The sequence below is a fragment of the Anolis sagrei genome, chromosome 4 (assembly GCF_037176765.1).
Source record: "Anolis sagrei isolate rAnoSag1 chromosome 4, rAnoSag1.mat, whole genome shotgun sequence".
NCBI lineage: Eukaryota > Metazoa > Chordata > Lepidosauria > Squamata > Dactyloidae > Anolis > Anolis sagrei.
Window position 1 is genome coordinate 132,882,476 of NC_090024.1, and position 19,479 is coordinate 132,901,954.

At 36.5% G+C, this 19,479-nt stretch overlaps 1 protein-coding gene across 2 annotated transcripts in view; it reads right to left on the reverse strand.

Annotated features, from left to right (window-relative positions):
* Window positions 1-19,479, reverse strand: part of MTA1 (metastasis associated 1) — a 60,709-nt gene that overhangs the window by 34,008 nt on the left and 7,222 nt on the right. For both annotated transcript variants that reach the window (XM_060774297.2, XM_060774296.2), the window contains exons 3-12: window positions 18,293-18,386; window positions 15,831-15,957; window positions 15,595-15,658; window positions 13,961-14,078; window positions 10,844-10,946; window positions 7,558-7,657; window positions 5,842-6,030; window positions 3,950-4,024; window positions 2,808-2,866; window positions 739-854 (exon numbers count right to left, since the gene is read on the reverse strand). In XM_060774297.2, coding sequence (XP_060630280.1) covers window positions 739-854; window positions 2,808-2,866; window positions 3,950-4,024; window positions 5,842-6,030; window positions 7,558-7,657; window positions 10,844-10,946; window positions 13,961-14,078; window positions 15,595-15,658; window positions 15,831-15,957; window positions 18,293-18,386 — 1,045 coding nt within the window. The remainder of the gene's footprint in view (window positions 1-738; window positions 855-2,807; window positions 2,867-3,949; window positions 4,025-5,841; window positions 6,031-7,557; window positions 7,658-10,843; window positions 10,947-13,960; window positions 14,079-15,594; window positions 15,659-15,830; window positions 15,958-18,292; window positions 18,387-19,479) is intronic.

The following is a 19,479-nucleotide window of genomic DNA, read 5'->3' on the forward strand; positions in this document are numbered from 1 at the left end:
TTCTCTTAAGCCTATCTATGTTGAGACAGTTTAACTGAGATAAGGAAAATGTGATTGTTTTCATTTTGATTTTTATGAATTTAATAAATGTACCTAATAAGCAAATCTAAGTAGCGGTAGTTGTATGCATAAGACAGAGAAGCAAAAAGAGAATGAGAGTGTAAAATTATACTTTCCAAGACTGGCCACTGTTTGAATCCTCTCACAGCAATAACTACTAACATTATAACTATGTGATTAAGTTAGCATTACCCCATGACTAGGAAAGTCATTTGGTTTTATGTGTCAAAATAAGAAAATTACACATGCTTGAATGGGAGGAATTCACACCTCATAAGGTTTCTTGGAATGCCTAGTTTTGTCATGTTTCCAAGATAGCACAGTAGCAACCCTCTAGTGAGGTGTTTTTGCCAACCAGAGACTGCAATGTCTCCCATCATGGTCTTCCTTCTCAGCTGGGTGAAATGATGCCACTTTTGACATCCAGGTAACAGTCATGGGGTAGAATCCTCATGACACACCATCTCCTCTCACTTTCTTGCTCAAAAGTAACAATTGATACAATTGCCAAACAACAACATGCTACAGCAAACATGGAAGTGGAAGCATTATATATCTGGCCTGAACTCACAGAATCAAAACATTAAAAATGAATAAAACTGAGTTTGCATCTCTCTAATGACAGATTAATAAAGCAATTATTCCTGTTCTTGCACAAATAGTTCGCATATCACTTACTATAGCAGCTTTCACAAGCTCGTCCAGTTGCCATGTTCTGCGTCTGAACTCCGGTACCATTTACCACTCCTGGCTTAACAACATTTATACTGATCTGATTGGGATTTGGCTTGTTGCTTATAAAAACAAAAACAGGAAATTAGTTTACAGGAACAGTCAGCATTCTGATGATATAGCATAGTAAAGAAAGCTTAAACATCTTTAATTTCTAAAGCTTATAGCTTACTGAACAGGAAATAATACCGCATTTCTTTGATTCTAAGACCCACATTTCCCCCATATAAACATCTCTAAAATATAGCTTTATTGTTGATATTACTGAAATTAGTGTGCACCTTACAATCAATGGCATCGGAGAACCAATGAAATATGGCATTTTAGACTCAGTACCCTTTATTTTATTTTATTGAACTATATCAGGGATGCGGCGATTGTGGAAACTGTGGAGTTCTCCTCTGTCCCCTGAAAAATTTGAATTTCTTAAGGAACTTGGGTTGGCGTTCATCTAACTGTAAAGATATGAAATCACAAGGGAGAGGAAAAGAAAGAGAAGGGGTTTTGGTTTTTTGGAACTGAGGCTTTCAAGAACTCAAAATTGCTTCCTTTCCTCCCAGACCCAAACAGGAATAATCAGGGGATAAAATAATTGATGGATTTTGCAGCCTGAGTTACATAAAATTTCCAGTGTAGCGCAGCAGGTTAAAATGCTGAGCTGCAGAACTTGCTAACCAAAAAGTTGGTGGTGCAAATCTGGGGAGCAGGGTGAGCTCCCATTGTTGGCCCCAGCTTCTGTCAACCTAGGAGTTCGAAAGCATGCAAATGTGAGTACTGTGTTATTTTCCTCAAGAAGACACACAATGGCCTATTTTCAGGGGATGTCTTATTTCTATTAATATGGTACTACAATCTGCATTTATAGGATGATCTCTCTAAGTCCAGTAGCAGACTGTTTGCTGAAGCTTTTCCCCTATCTCTTGGTATTTATGTGGGGTGGGAGAGACCCACAGATTGTTGTTGGTCAGTGCTGGGGAGCAGCACCTTTACTGGTGTTTGTGGGGAGTGAGAGAGACCCACAGACTGTTGCTGGTTGGTGCTGGGGGAGAGGGACACACAGTGCTGAGTAAAACAGCAGCTACAACTTTACTTCGTCTCCCTGAGGATACACAATACCTAAAGCAGAGCGTCCTGCTCCTAACTTCACTAAAGACACTTTTATTTTCACTTTCTATGACTCCTTTTATGTCTCTGCTTGCAGCACACACAGAACGACCAGGACCTGACAGAGAAACCCACGCCTTCCTTCAGGGAAAGAGGAGGGGGTAGAGGAGGAGGAGGGCTTGCTTCCTTTCCTTCGTTCCCCACAGGAGCGGGGAAGGAGGAGGGGGAAGAGGAGGAGCCAGGCACATGAGGAGCAAGGGGAGGAGGGAGGGAGGAAGGAAGGGGAAAAGAGAAGCATCCCTACTTCGTGGATTTTCGCTTATATCGCAGGTGGTCCTGAAACATAACACTCGCGATAAGTGAGGGAACACTGTACTCTGCTTTGTTAAGAGTTTGCTGGTCATACACATTCAGGTCCAAGAGCCACTGTAATTTCAGGTCTGCTAGAACACTGCTCCTTAAACTGTGAGTCCTGACCTCAAATGGGGACACCTTAGCTCAAGGTTGAGGTCCCAAAGAATTTGGCAACAGTAAAAGTTTTCTGAATGCCACCTAGTGTCCTTTTTAGACATTTACACAAATCCGAAGTGGGGCGTTTGCAGTGGATATAATAATAATAATAATGGTCCCAATGGTGATCAGCACACTGGGTGCAGTGCCTAAAGACCTTGGCCTGCACTTAAACACAATTGTCACTGACAAAATTACCATCTGCCAGCTGCAGAAGGCCACCTTACTGGGATTTGCACGCATTATTCACCGATACATCACACAGTCCTAGACACTTGGGAAGTGTCCGATGTGTGATCCAATACAACAGCCAGCTGTGGACTCATCTTGTTGTGTTTCTAATAATAATAATAATAATAATAATAATAATAATAGGCATAGAGGTAAGTATAGGCACTTACTAATTAGGGATATATACTTGCTTTAGCTTGCTTTCTGCTTCTGCAGCTTTCAACCGTTTCTTAATATAAAACAAAAATAAAATAAATTAGACATTAAAAAAACTGAGAAATCTTTCCCTTCTCAACATGTGCCACTAAAAGCTATCTAGTAAACAAGAAGTCAGTTCACCTCTTGGAAACAGGTGCTGCTGTTCATCCATTTTGTTAGCATCATGGATTTATTTAGTAGTTTATGAGCACTACTAATCAGCAAGGCTGAAAGTATCAATCAATATATGAGTGCAATTAATTCATAAGTAAGGAAATGCAGATTAAAAATAGGTTTTATCATAGATGATTTTTTTAAAATAATTGTTACGAACTATATATGTGTCACTTTGTTGGGTTAATGCATTTAGAATAGTTTTTCAGACATTGTTATAAGCTTACATTTTCACAGCATAAAAATGTTGTCCAGTATCTGCAAAATATTGCTACTGAAACAAATTTAGTGATCTATACATGTCTTGTATAAACAAGCCTGAGAATATAACTATGTGGATTCACTGTCACATAGTAATCATGTTAATGGATTATTTCTGTTTAACTTTCAAAATAGAAGGCTTTCTTATACTCAGCCACAGCCACATGGAACAGGCTTTTATCAAGTAACTAAATTTAAGAAATCATCAGCAAATGTATTTAAAGAGATTATGTTGTGTTATTTTTGAGCTATTAAACAGATAATTTGGAAGAATGTTAGGCTATGAATAATTTATTTGATTTTGGAAAGGCCAAGGCTCAAACTCTACTCCAAATCTGTAACAGAACATTCAAATCAAGAGCACACTGAACTTTTTTTTTCATTTTAGAGAAAAATTAGCAGGGGTCCATGAAAAATAGTTCTCCTGTATTTTTTCTTGTATTATGGACTAGATGGTTGACCCTGCTTTCCAAAAATTAATTTAGTTTTTCACATTGTTCTGTAAGTTGTGAAGGATTTGCCATGCAAATATGCATCTCAAATAGAAGGAACAGGTTTCAGAGCATCCACCAAGAAGACAGAATATAAAAATATTAAAATTACTACTATAAAACAATCCCCAATTAGGAGCTTAAAACAACAGCAGTTCTTTGAAGTCAATGCACCATATAGTTCTTACCTGTTGAACATAACGATCTGTTGTTTTCCACATATAGTAATATTCAATTATGCTGGTTAGAGACTTCCATGGAAGCTGAGAACACACAAAAATTGAGGTGACAAATCTACAAGTTCATACCAACAAAATACTTGTGTAAGACAATTTGATAGAACAGAAAGCAAGGAGGGCATGTTCCCAAGCCAACTGCCACATTGTCAAACTTCCCAATGATCTTGAACTTTTGAAACATTTATCAAAGCTTTTTACAGGGTTGGGAATGGTATCAAAAAGAGATGCTAGCTAATAGAGCATCTAGTGTGAGTCTGAAGCACTTTTTGTATTGTAGACACTATACAGAATATGATATATTTTGTTGCCTGAGGCAAGAACGACACTGACCTTCTCCACATAAACTGAGTCGATTGTTAATTTAATTTTACTTCAACCCTGGTAATGGGATGTTCACCACAGCACTTGAGGGCCACAGACTAGTTTAGAGAGCAAAAAACATGGGGTGTTGACACAAAGTGTTGCCCTCAAGGATTGATAGAGAACAGCTTGTAAGGAATGACTAAAGGGATACCTCTGTGGCTATAACATACTGTAAGTGTGGAAGCTGTCTCACTCCGCCTAACAGTAAGATGAGTGCTGCCCAATAGAGAAACTAATCTGTGTCTTATCTAATAGCCGGTTAGACAGAAATATCTTATTTTTTGTAATGTCCATATTTTAATTGGTCCCAATGCATTCATTTTCAACAATGCCTAATGTGTAATATACTTTGATGGAGGTCTTAAGGGATCAAATTCTAACTAAATCCTATCGTTTTACAAACTAAAGTAGGTCCCAGGAGGTTTTAAATTGTTTTAAATTGCACTACATGTTATAATTATTTGATTACAGTTGCCATTTTTGAGTTATATAGACTATGTTTTGTTTTTGCCTTGTTTTTTTATTTTTATTGATTTATTTTTACAGTATCTGCATTTATTATTGTTTGTTTCTATTTTTTGTTGTTGTTGTTGTAAGCCGCTCCCGAGTCCCTTTGGGGATAGGGAGAAGAATAAAGCATTATTATTATTATTATTATTATTATTATTATTATTATTGTAAACTAACCAATAAAACTGAAGGATTGTCTTGATTGTTACAATGGCTCTAGTTCTTCCTAGACAGTAACACTACACCCTTCAGGCATAATTAAGGGCCTTCCAGACATGCCCTATATCCAAGGATTTGATCCCAGGTTTTCTGTTTATCCCAGATTATCTGGCAGTGTGGACTCATATAATCCAGTTTAAAGAATAAAACCTGGGATCACATCCTGGGATATAGGGCCTGTCTGGAAGGGCCCTAGCTTGTTTAAAAATTGATTCGCTTCTCAACACAGTTCTGAGTCGGTATACATTTAGCAGAACTGTAAATTTGTGCAAGAGTGAGCTGCCTATTGAGGGACAAGCAAGCTATAACACAAGTTTACAGCTCTGTCAAAAATTTAAGGTGATACAGCTAAGCATACCTTTCTCAGATTTTGCAGGAACCCATGCCCAAATGTCCCAAATTAGATTTAATTTTAAAATAAACTTCAGGAAACACCTGGCATGTAGCTGATTCTGGATCAAATTATCACTGAAGGTAGCAGTGTTTATGACTTGATTACAGTCGGTAAAATAGGTTTATTGTAACCAGTAATAGCTCTCATTACTCATGTCAAAAGCCTACACTCCTATATTTTATTCTCCAATTCTACTCCTGGCTACAGTCATTTTAACCTAATCTACATATTATTATTATTATTTCCATGGAATGAGGATCAAGGAAATTAGAAGGCAGGGTGAGCTGTAATTCACAAAATAAAGAATTCTGCCCATAATTTCCTAGCTGTGCTAAAAAAACCCTTGACTACTTACAAAATCTTGCTGAATATCAGTGAAATCTTTTCCATATTTTTCAAGTGCTTCTTCAAAGAGATTTGCCTCTGAAGCAGACCATTCTTCCATCTCATCCCTGCACAAAACAGGTCCACCTTGTGGCACAAGGGCAGAGATTGCCTTGGAAATGTCATAGACATTTTTGTGCAAAGTATCCATGGCGTGGAACTACACAAAGAAAAGAAGTGTTAAGAAAACCACTGTTAGTACAACTATACAAGACATCAGAGGCCCATTAAAGGAATCAAATAATTGATGCTTACTATATATATGTTAATGGAAATAATACTGTTATTTCTTAGATACTAATATGCACCTTCTCCCCCGCCCCCTCCAAGTATAAAAATCTCTAAAAATGTGTTTTGTATTCACTGATGCTTGTATTGAGATAGATAGGTTTGTTTTTTTTCTGTCCATGGGACTGAAATTAGTGTGCATCTTACTATGGATGCCATCTTGGAAATGTAGAGATCCAGTATCACAATCGTATTTGCAACCACTATAAATAAGAAATCAAAATGACTAATCTCTATTTCAGATCCAGACATCTTAAAGAACATCCAGAGTACAATTCAATAATTCATGTACTGAAAAAGATGGCCCACGTGATCTCTTCTAACTTCAAGGATTCTATGGCCCTACTGTCAACAAAAAGCTTTTTCTTCTCATGGATTTACAGGCATCAGCAGATTGATGAGGAAATGCCTTTGTAAAGAGGGGAAACATATATTTTTTATTCAGAAAATCAGAAAATCACAGAATGGAAATGGGACTACAAAACATAATCTAGCCTAACCTCTATCAATGTGTGTGTTTGGGGGGGTGGGGGAGGGTGGAGGTCTGCACAGTTTCCAGTCAAAAAATCACCCAGAAACCAGGTTTCAAAAAACTGTATTATTTCCAGTACAGGTCTATGGGGGAGGGTTGGGGAAAATGGTAGGGGCTTCAGGGCTTCAAAAATTAGATCCAGGAGCCATATATGGCCCATGAGCTATGCTTTCTCCACTGCTTTTTAAAAGAATAACTTTTGACAGCTATTTCTGTGCAGTTTAAAAGATAAAACAGGATATCTTACTGATATGAAAGATGTTGTTCGTTGGGAAGGTGTGAACTTAGCTATATACTTCATAATTAAGTGGGAATCTTTCTACTCTCCTTTTATCTCAAATTGGTATCCATGTGCATATTGGTATCCATATTTAACTAAACATATATACTTAAAAATGTGAAAGAAGAATGTGTACCTAACAGATTTATAGTGAAATTGAGTTTATTAATTAATGGAATATGCATTTTCAATATTATGTATATACTTCTGTATATGTTCTCATATGTATTGGTAGGGGTGGGGTGCATCCATATAAAAACAACTGGTATCTTTGAAGGAATGGGTAAAGCATTTTTAAGCATATTTGTTTTTAGTCAAAAGTAGGATAGTGTACCAGATGAAAAGATTAATATTGTAGAAGTGGTGGGTGGGATGTCACTGAGAGTGAAGATAGGACTAAACATGATAAATGACACCATACAACATGCTTGTTGGTATTTGTCAAGGGCATGGGTATCATGCAGACCCGCCAGATTTCTTTTGGACTCCAAAACAACATGCAGTCTGATGCATTATTCTATCACTATAACAGAAATATTGTTCCTCATTAAAATTGAAAAGTATAGTTTATCTTCTTAAATTCTTACCAATGTGATGTCCCTAGAAGCAGCTGCGGCACTCATGTGTAAGCTTGGCTGTCGAACAGAACTAGAGCAATCTAGAGCACGAGCAAAAGTACCAACAGAGCTAAAAGGAATGAGAAAAAAGTTAATTTGCCATATTGCAAGCCATATGACAACGGAATGTCAGATTCTTAGCTGGCTGTTTGCAATATTTTTCACTTTCTGCCCTGGAAACATACACTTATCTATAAAAGCCAAAAATCCTATCTGAGATATTTACCATGCATATTGTTTCTCTTGAAGCAATCTAGAAATGGAGAACAAAACCCTTCATAATTTGACATTGTAGAACATTTATCGCAAGTGGCAAATATGTTTTATAATTAGAGATGGGAAGGCCCAGAAAAAAAACCCAAAATGGGGGAAAATGTGTTTTTCTTGTCGTGCCCCCCCCCCCATTTTTTTCTGTTTATTTCCCCAGGCCTTATAATATATGTTAAAAGGTAAAGATGTCAAGTAAGTGCCATGTTGGATGCTGTAAATGTATGTGTGGTGTTCTTTTTTTTTTATAATAATCTTTATTCAATTTTCCATACATAGAATTAAAGGAAATTGTTGCAGATAAAACAAGAAGGGGAAAGAGGGAAAGAGGAGGGAAGAAGAGAGTGTGGGTACAGTAGGGTTGGGGATTCGGATAAGGGGAGGGGAGGGTAAGAAAGTATAGATAAAGGTGGGAGATCAGATAGAAGTGCAGAAAAGATATATAAGTGTATTAAAAAATTAGGGGCCACGAGATGAGGGTCCCCTCTTCCTTCGGTCTGTCGTCCTGGTGTCTTTGGCGGGAAGCATCCTTTTCTTTCCTGCCCTCTTCAATTTCTCTTTCGGTTCTTTTGCTTCTTCTTTGGTCTGTGGAATTTTCTTTCCTCTCATTTTTAGTTCTGGATCATTTCTTTTTAAAATATTCTTCTACTAGTGTCCAGTCTGTTTCGTTTTCTGATTGTCCTTTGTATTTTTTTATTAAGTACCCTAGTCTGTCCATATTTTTTACTTCCATAAGTTTTATCTCCCATTCATCCACCTCCGGAATCTTCTCTTTCCTCCAGTATCTAGCGAAGCAGATTCTTGCTGCTGTTACGGCCAAAAATATAAGCTTGTCCATATTTCGGTCCATTTTCTCATCCGTTATCCCTAAAAGGAATAATTCTGGAGATAGTGGTATTTTTATCTTCAGGATGTCTTGTTGTCTTTCTTGGATTCCCCTCCAATAGCTTCTAGCTTTTTTACACTGCCACCACATGTGAAAGTGGGTGCCTTCAGTCTCCCCGCACTTCCAGCATTTGTTATTTAGATGTCTATAAATTTTTCCTAGTTTTTGTGGTGTTAAGTGCCATCTGTAGAATAGCTTAATCCAATTTTCTTTTAATTCGTATGCTTTTGTATATTTTAATTTTTTTGTCCATATATTCTCCCATTCTGCCAATCCTATTGATCTCCCAATGTTTTAGCCCATTTTATCATGCATTCCTTTATTTTTTCCTCCTCTGTATTCCATTCTAATAGTCTTTTATATATTAATGATATTGTTTTCTTCCCTGTTCTTAAAATTTTGTCCCACCCGTTCTCTTCTTGTATGAATCCAATGTATGTGTGGTGTTCTAAGGTAGTAAGCAAAGATTACCAGAGAACAGATGGGTCAGGAGAAGAAGAGATGTGGGGTATGATGCAGAATCTACAGGAGGCACAATTATGCCTGCAAAGTACAGTCAAAGTCAAGTCTTAAGCAAAATACTTCTGCTAGAGCTGCATGAACAGATTTAGGAATTGTTTTAACATAGTTGCTGAGTTGATAATTTGTTACTATCACATATACTTAATCACGCGCTGCAACATTCCAAAAGCTTATTCCCACTGTTCTTTCTAGTTATTTTACATACATTTGTTATTGTTTCTGTGTGCTTTCCAAGTTGTTATGAGGTATCAATCCATATGTTGCTTCCAAACTGTAGGAAAAATGCCTTTTTTTGAGTTCCCTCTCTAGACAGTTTTTGTGCAGCTTCCCACACAATCCAGGCAGGATTAAAATGAGAGATCTTTCAGTGTTTTCTATGTTTTCATAATCTGAGATGTGCAAACCCTGACAATGTAGCAATAGCTCTTCATGCAAAACATTTTATTTTCCCCTCAATGACACATAGCTCCTGGTGATGTAGCTTTCAAAAAATCACCACCAAAAATCACCAAAAAATTAGACAATGTGTTCACCAATAGTCTGTTTTCCATTACAATACAATTCCACCAACAATACTGTGAAATATTACTGCTTATTTGGGAATTTAACAGGTGTTAAATACAATTTATGAATAGCCTTTAATCTACAATCCCTAGATGAGATTCATATGAATTTATACACATGTCATGTTGCATTTTTGGGCCAACTCTTACTCTGGAATAGAAATACTGAAGTTTAGCTTCCATAAGATTCTTGACCAATTCTATCCTGATACGTTTCTTCAAAAATATCTACAAATAGATGAGATTCTAGATGTTCATTTTTTTGACGATGGGGAGACATTTGGGAACTTACTTAATGTCTTTGGGACCTCTCGAGTGCCTATACATATAATTAATCCAAATTCTGTTTTTTTAAAGGACACCCCTTAAGTATCAGACAGCTTTGTCAAATTCTGGTTCGGTGATAATGGTATCCTTGTTCGTATTTAATCCTATATTGTCTATAGCCTATATTTTTCATATTGCTTGTATTTATATAGTATGATAAATAAAAGGATCATAGAAGACACTGCAGGTGCTAACAACTTACAGTAAGTGCTGTCTAATTTATCTGTAAAAAGCAGCAGATGAAAATCTTCATTTGCCATTTGAATTCATGCTTTAGCTCCCTAATAAACTGGGCCATATATTCTTAATGACATTTCATATTATACAAAATCAATTTAGGAACAGCTAACCTTCCATATGTAGCATCTTATCTTTAATTCTGCTTAACAAACGTAATCCATTTATTTGTCACTATAAATGTTTCCATTTTTTATTTTTTTTAATTACGTAGATCATACAATGACTCTCCATTCATTCATTAATAAATAATTACCACCATTAACTTCATAACAATGATATGTTAGTATTAAAATAAAATCACAATAAATGCATACACCTTTGTACACCAAGTAAAAGCAATAACAGATAAAAACATGTTTCTCGACAATGAGAAAGTACTTATTTAGTATATTTGGTCACAATAGAACAAATTATTAGATAAAAAATCCAATTACATGATCCTTTTGCTTACCGTGCTACAACAAGGAACTGGTCTATTTGTTTGTCTATTAGTGGATTAAATGCTTCCCAAACTTTTGTTTCAAGTTCTGATTGATCTCTGCCATCATCTTCACCTACATACACACACACATGCACAAATAAAATCATAAAAGGTTTTAGGAGTTCACCTATAAAAAATAAAGAAAATAAACCCTACAAAATACTTCCATATTAAGAAAACACGCAAAGCATTTAACATAAATTGATGTGAAAGGTCATCCTTCTGACTGCCTAGTAATATATACTGTACAGATCAGCAAAAGATGCCAAAAAAAAAATCACATCTGAACCTGTAATAATACAAGGTCATGTCATGAATCAACGGGGGAAAAAATGAATGGAGGGAAGAGGAGAGTAATTGCCTGCATTGCTTTTTAAAATATCCAATAGAATAATCTGTGGCTGTGACGTCAGTGAGACTGTGACTGTCCTTCAGGTTTAGATTGTGTTTTTAAGGAGCAATCATGGGTGCTAGACCTACTTTGAGGAAAAACTTCAACATTATTACTATTAATTATTATTATTAAACTTTATTTGTACCCCGCTAGCATCTCCCGAGGGACTCGATGCGGCTTACAAAGGCCAAGGCCTCAACACAACAACAGTATAACAAACAATTCAAGCAAAATCAAAAACATAAGCAATAACAACAAAACATTAAACCATGACACAGTAAAAACTATTTACAGTTTGTTACTGGTGTGTAGCATGGCTTAATCACATCCTGGATAGTTTATTTAAAACCCAGAATAAAATCCAGAAGGAGGTGGACAAACTGAATTTTAAAAGAATATAGGGAAACATATGTAAAAGGCGCGTTGAATGCAATTTTCCTGCTTCTTGGCAGGGAGTTGGACTGGATGTCCACGAGATCTTTTCCAACTCTTTGATTCTATGGGTAATCCCTTCCTTGACTTAAGAATTTAGGTAGTAGAGTAAAACCTGTAACTGCCATTCTTTGGTCATCTGCAAATTCATACAAATGGATCACAGAAGACCACTCAAAGAACCAGTTACAGATAAGTAATCTTGATGGTCCCTGTGACATACACACAATAGCAGACTAGCAAGTAACTAATAATGGAAGGGGGGAATGTTTTAGAATACTGGGGTAGAAAACAGTCCTGTCAAAAGCAGCCTTTGCTTGGGACCCTGTGACCAGTCTATAATGTGAGATGAATACTAAAAGCTAGGCCCAGGTGACAACTCTGCAATTATTATTGAGCGAGATAATTCTCGGGAGGTGGTAAAATGACTCGTCACATGGGCAGGATCTTTTTTGTTTGTGGAATAGCTGGGAAAGGCCTCTAAGACTTGTGAAACTGTGCAGTATAAATTAATGCACAACACCCATCCAGACAGTGAAAACAGCATTCACAATCTAAAGTGAAGTTCTGCATAAATGCAGGAAGTAGTGTCCTGATTCATGTGAAATGTAGAAGCCACTTTTAGTAGAAGGGAAATGTCAGGTTTAAGGATGACTTTGTCCCTATGAAACCACAGGTAAAGTGTATTAATTCATAAATCAGAGTTTACGTACCCTCTTCATTAAGATTATGGCCAAGAAGAAGGCTGTCTTCCAGGTAAGTAGCCTCAACATGAGGCCATAAACTCAAAAGACATCTTCAACACAAGCAGGTGTAGATATTTGTATCAAAAATCTCTTGTACAAGGGAGTGTGTGACACAGGAAGGCTTTTGTAAATTCCAAGAGATTACCAACAGGTAGTACCTAACAGGAACCCCCAGTAGTGCAGCAGGTTAAACTGCAGAGCTGTTGAACTTGCTGACCAAAAAGTCAGCAGTTCAGGTCCAGGGAGCGGGCTGAGCTGCCACTGTTAACCCTAGCTTCTGCCAACCTAGAAGTTTGAAAACATGGAAATGTAAGTAAATCAATAGGTACCGCTTCAGCGGGAAGGTAACGGTACTCCATGCAGTCATGCCGGCCATGTGACCTTGGAGGTGTCTATGGACAATGCCAGCTCTTTGGCTTAGAAATGGAGATGAGCACCACCTCCCAGAGTTAGACTCGACTAGCCAATGTCAAGGGTAAACTTTTACCTTTAATACCTAATGGATGGCATTGTGCCAAAGTAGTGTTGGTAGAAATATAACATTTATTCTAAAAAGTACATCCAATAATGGGGTTTCATTTTTAAAAAATATATGCTATGCATTTTAAATTTTTTGCACTCATGCCAATCAATTTACAACTTGTAGGTAGCCTGACTATAGGAAGCACTCTAAAGAGGTCAGAAAATTACCTGGGTTCTTAGTTGAACAGACCTGATACACAGCATTCAGAAAATATATTTATTTAATAAGAGGTAATATATACTTGTGAACAAAGTTCTGGCATGAATTCACTATTTGGGTTAACTATGCATATGTGCTGTTCCAAAGACCTCTGCTACCTTCCCATGATGTGAATTTAAAAACCTACAGAAATGCTTCTAGAACATGGCCATACAGCCCAAAAAACCTACAACAACCCGGTGATTCTGGCTATGAAAGCCTTTGACAATACATTAAACCTACAGAACTGTGCAAATAGTATTATGGATTTCTGTTTTTCTTGATCAATGACAATTATGAGCTAGGACTGTTCTCTTATGTAGAATATATATAAAATGTTACATAGAATATGTATACTGTTATATGTTTCACTGAAACATTACAAATTATCAGAAATACTCAGGTGTACTGAAAGCACTTGATAATAATAAAATGTACATACAGAATATGAAATACATATGCCAAGTATGATGGGTCACTACAGGAGCGTGAAAGTAATAGAAATGTTCAAGTGTTCTATAAAATATTAAATATGAATCTCCTAAATTTAACGAAATTTCCTAACATATTCTATTGGGCCTCCTCATCAAACAATACTATTGAGTGAGTTTAGGTGACCACAAGGATGGACAATAAGAACCCCAGAATATACAAAAGAGGGAGAAGTCCAAGATAATAACCTTCAATTGTCTGCTTAGAAATAGGAGTGAAGAAATTATGCCCTTTTCAAAGAGTTCTCAGATTTTTTATAAGACAATACAAAACTTTAGTGAAAAAAGGATAATTGCAGTTACCTTCTTTAAGGAAGTCTGTAATATCAGCTTGAAATCTGTTCCCAACTCTAATCTCTCCTTTATCAGCCAAAAGAGTCTTCTGTTGTGGATCATATACCAATGAATAAAAAAAGAAGTCCTAGAAATAAATAAGTAGTATTTTTAGCATTCCACAATCTCTTGCAGAACTCTTAGTGATCTCTCAAGAACTCTATTGTTTCAGAGATTACTGACTGAGAAACCCTGGTCAGTCAGTAATTACGGCCACATCACAGTAATCCATTTTACACTCACAACCCCCATGATGCAATAGATAGCAAACATTTGCCCCATTATTCACCGCAATTAATGCAGTCACCTGCAACAGCTATGGAATGTTTGAGTTCTTGCAAGAGGATGTGGGTACTTATACTTGCATCAAGTACAGGTTAGTGGCCCTCTTGGATGAGAAGGTTCTGCAGTTTAAAACTTATGTATCTACATTTCAACATACTGAGGAGGAGGAGGTTGTCTTAGACCAGTGGTTCTCAACCTGTGGGTCCCCAGGTGTTTTAGCCTACAACTCCCAGAAATCCCAGTCAGTTTAACAGCTGTTAGGATTTCTGGAAGTTGAAGGCCAAAGAATCTCTGATATGTTGTTAGATCTCAAAGAGGTGACAAAACTTTACTAGACCCAGCAGAACAAACTGGCTTTCAGCAAAATCATGAAGGGGATATCTCTGAGGAGAAGTCTCTCCCCGGAAACAAGAGGGAAGTGACACACAGAAGTAGAAGGACCAGAAATCAGTTTGTGAGTGAAGTGTTAGAAAATCAAACTGAAGTGCTTCCCAGGGTCAATGACGGTGGAGGACACCAAGAAGAATAACATTCTCCTCCCTATAGTCTTGATCCTACCCCACTGGACTATCACTTATTTGGTCCCCTGAAAGAAGACCTACAAGGACAAAGATTCATGCCTGATGAAGGATGAAGACAGCAGTGCATTTGTGGCTCACAGGCCAGAGTATATGAAACTTTGTGGACAGATGGATGAAGTGTACTGAAAAGTAAGAGGTTTATGTCAAAACGATGTATTTGCCTTTTCTGAAAGTTGATTAAAATAAATTCTACAGATAATTTTTGATTCACCCTCATACATCTACAGCACCAGTCAAACCCTATCAAAAGATCACCACCAACAAAAACGAGACTTGGTTATCTCATTTCAGGCAAAAATGTATTGGGTAACCAAGAACGTATTGCCATCCCTTTTGCATAACTTATGTAATTTATGATTTCAAAGTGGGAGCAAAACCTACCCACCTAGAGGGTCCTTTTAAGAATAATTGTAAAACGTGATTTGCAGGTGTAAATGGGATTTTCAATACATGTGTTTTGAGTCTCCTACATGCTAGAGCTTCTTGATTTTCTTGACTGTGACAAACTATAGTTTGTCATTATAACTGAACTTGACAAACCCTAGCTTACCCCTCCCCCACAAAAAAAACACTCCAAATTTAAGCTTTTCATTCTGGTTATTTGGTAATTCACACAAATCATTCTCCAAAAACATGAATGTTACAATAGCTGGTTCGTCCTTTGAAAAAGGACGAACCATAATAAACAGTGTTGCAAAACAACTTGAAAGGGTTTCCGTTTTCAAAATGTTTTCATACCTCACGCTCCAGATAGGATTTAAGGGATTCTGTCTCATTTAACAGAGTGACGCTGCATTTGCCTCTAAAAAGAGAGAGAGATTGCTTGTTAAGAAAAACAGGTATTCAGGACTCCTGCTATGCAATCCATGGACATATATGTATATCTTGTTGTAACTATAAACAATCAAAAGATTTTCTCAAAAATAAAAATAAAAAGGATTAAATAATATTCTGTTTACTTATTTCATCTATACCGAATATGGGTGGCTGGTAAGGACTCCAATTGCCGTGAGAGAAACAGTTCACGATGACGCAGCTGGTGTTTCTGCTTCTCTGGTAAATCTACCATTTCTGGGTTTTCCATCTCTTCTTCCATTTCTCCTAGATGAACATAAAAAATATTAATATCAATTAATATCATTAATATTAATGCAAAAAAATTGCATTTCTTACTACAGTTTTAAACAATGTACAACTATGAAGCAACTGCAACCGATAGATGCAATCGAACAGTACAAAAACACCACATTTTTATTCCTTGGGGATTATTTTTAATTGTCTGGCATGAAATTACATTACTGCATTAATTTCAAAACTTCAGACTAGTTCTACAAAATTTGTGAATAACTAGATCCTCAGGGATTTCAGTAGTTAATTTATTTAATCCACCTTGAACAATAATAGTTATAATATTGCTGAAGACAGTGTGGCAACTAATAACTGGCAATATCATGCAATGCCTTTCAATGACCAGAGTGAATGCTGGAGCTCTAAATGGTTTTAATACAGAAATAACTACACTATTTTTAAAGGAGACAATGTTGTCCTGCAGAAAACCCGGTACTGTTCTATTATTTGAGTGGAGGCCATAATAGTCCATTTGGGGGGGGGGGGGGAGTTGAAGGAGGAAAACAATTTCTCTCATTTTTTGCTGATTATTCCGCCCCCCCATTCCCATATCATAAACTAGGGTTGTCCTACATGGATGAGGAGAATAACAGGAAAACAGGAGGAAATAGTTTTACTCCTTCAGCCCACCTCCACCCTCATAAAATGGACTATCCTTCTCTCTCTAGCGCCCTCTTGTGGTCTCTGCCTGGATAATGAAACAGTACCAAAAACCCTTCTCTGATTTGAAAAATGGAGAACACATTGATTCACCTCCTTTTGTTCCCTTTTACATCGGATTTATGGATGTCTATTTACTATTCATAGTTACAACCAAACACGGCAGTATGGTATGTGTGTGACTGTGGCCATGACTGAATCATACATACATGATTTTGGACAGTAGCATTTTCTCCCACTGTTTTATGGTGCTTTTCCTTGCTCTTTCTTACTAGGTGTCCGCCCTGGTTATGTATAAGAGATGCCAGCATTTATAGTTCTTGGCGTGACAGACCACACCATATAGAAGCAAAGAAATCTCTCTGTTTTTCTGTCTCACACAATGAGAATGTAGCAGCAGAAGCACACACCAGTTTAATATTGCTTGTGATAATTCTAACAACACTTCTGATTAGGTTGAACAAATTTTTCAAGACAAGCAGAGATAAGTTTCCCATAAGTATCTTCAAACATGGTTTGCAGTTTGTCCTCATTTTTTCCTTATAATAATGAAGATTGCAGCCTTCATCTGACCTCTGCATGTCTTTGGGCCCTGATAAAATATATACAGTTACAGCCCATGTGGGAGTCCAACTAGATTACTGCAATGTGCTCTCATTGCATCTTATTGCTTCCATTGCTAGTAGAATGGTAAATGCATTCTAGATTTTACACTAAATTAAAGGATTAATCCATAGTGCTAGATCTTATCCCATATCTCCTATCTACCAAAAAGCCTGCAGCAAATCCTCCAGTCCACTGACACAGAAGCCACCAACCAGCAAGCAAAAGGCTGCTGAGTTGAGTACTCTGTTTCACTTATAATAAAATAATAAAAAAACCTTTATTTATGTCCCGCCCTATCTCCCTAAGGGAATTCAGGGCGGATTCCCACATACAGCAGCAAACATTCAATGCCTCCATAAAACAAATACTGACACAACCCCCGAAAACCCCTACATATAAAAACAACATTTAGAACCTAACATCAATAGGTTAAAGCAAAATGTAAGCAAACAAAAACTATATAATGATGTAAAATCTGAACATAAAACAATCCACTTGTGTCATATCTGTGCTAAAAGAATTTTGTTGGCTTGTGATTGGTTACAAAACCAGGTTCAATATATTCTTATAGCCCTAAAAAACCAAGGATGAATTTAGCTGAAGAACTTTCTGATCCCTTATAGATCTATTGGACTACTGTATTCAAAGAGCAGAAGCAGTGCTGTGATTTTCCATGCCACATCCTACAGAGCTTCATCTGAGAGCAAAATGATAATATTCTTTTTTTTTTTTTTTTTTTTTGTAGCATCCACCTTCTGGCATTACATCCACACTACAATTCTAATCATATACCCAAATCAAATACCCAAATCGGGCTAGCTACATTTGTCTAATCACTTGGAACTAAGGGATGAAATAGTCACTTTTATGGTTATGTCTCAGTCTTTACAAACGCATTTACTAACATCGAAGAAAACTGATTAAATGAAATAGTAGCGCAAATAAATAGCTCCATATAGTAAGTTTCTTAAATTTAAATACACATTTTATCGTATCATGCAATCTTTCAGTCTGGTAATTTATTAAGAATAGAATAGCTTACTTGCATGTTTATCAGCCAATACAATTAATGTACTTGAGATGTCCCTTCGTCTATAAAAGCATACCACCTTTGCTTCTACATTTCCATTGGCTGTCTGTAATAATAAGCAAAAGTAACAATTAAGTTAATATGAAAAACAATATGACTTCCTGCATGTAACATCTTGTTAAGTTCTTTTTAAATATCTGCTCCACATACTACCAATGTTGAAAGAGAGCTTATTGAAGCAGTTAACAATCCTTGAGAATATAGTTTGTGTCTCAGCTCTCTTTCTGTCATATAATACACAAATGCATTATATGCTAGTGTTAAACCTGTCACCATTTTGCTTTAGTACTGCCGTACTTCAGCAGACAAAACCATCTCACTCCATAATTTGTAAGAAATAATGTCCATTCCACTATATGTATCTGCAAATGAAGCCATCACCAATCTGCTTTCCATAGTGCTAGGAAAATTTATTTAATTTTTATATAGTAGAAAAAATAGTTCTTCTACAAGAAAGTGGTACACCTCATTTTGCTGTTGCGTTTTTGTCCTAAATGTGGACTGCATCTTGATGGGTTAAGTTCACATTTCTAGATTATACATTAACCTGTGACTGATCTCAAATAAACTCTGGGGATTAATAATAAAGATACACTAAATAAAACACTAATAAAGATACAAATGTGATTACAATCACAGAGTTGCTGCATCTTATAATATGATGAGGAATTTAATGAGAAAAGGAGAAACCTTCAATATTGATCGAGGGTCTTCACTCCTGTGAACAGCACATGGTTTTTCTGCATTAAAACACAGCTTGGATATTACTGTTCAAATTATCTCCAGTTTCTATTTGTCAAGATTCATATCTTTCAAAACTGTACTGCAACACAAACTTTTTGGTGCAGTAGGACTTGTTCTTGCTCTCCTATACCATAGAGATACATGTTGCTGCTTGTGTTACAGCTATATATCCAGATGCTTGAACCTGAATTTTAAATAAGTTGATAGTTTGACTAAACATTAATTCATAAGGAAACTTACCTTCCTTACAATTTTAATAAAAGACCTCAAAGTGAAACATTATGTTAAATGACGATAACATTCAAGGCATGTTTATTCAGAAGCAAATCCTATCAAACCCAAGAACAGATTCTCTTGTAATTGTGCTCTATTAATGAGAAGTCTGCAACCATTAT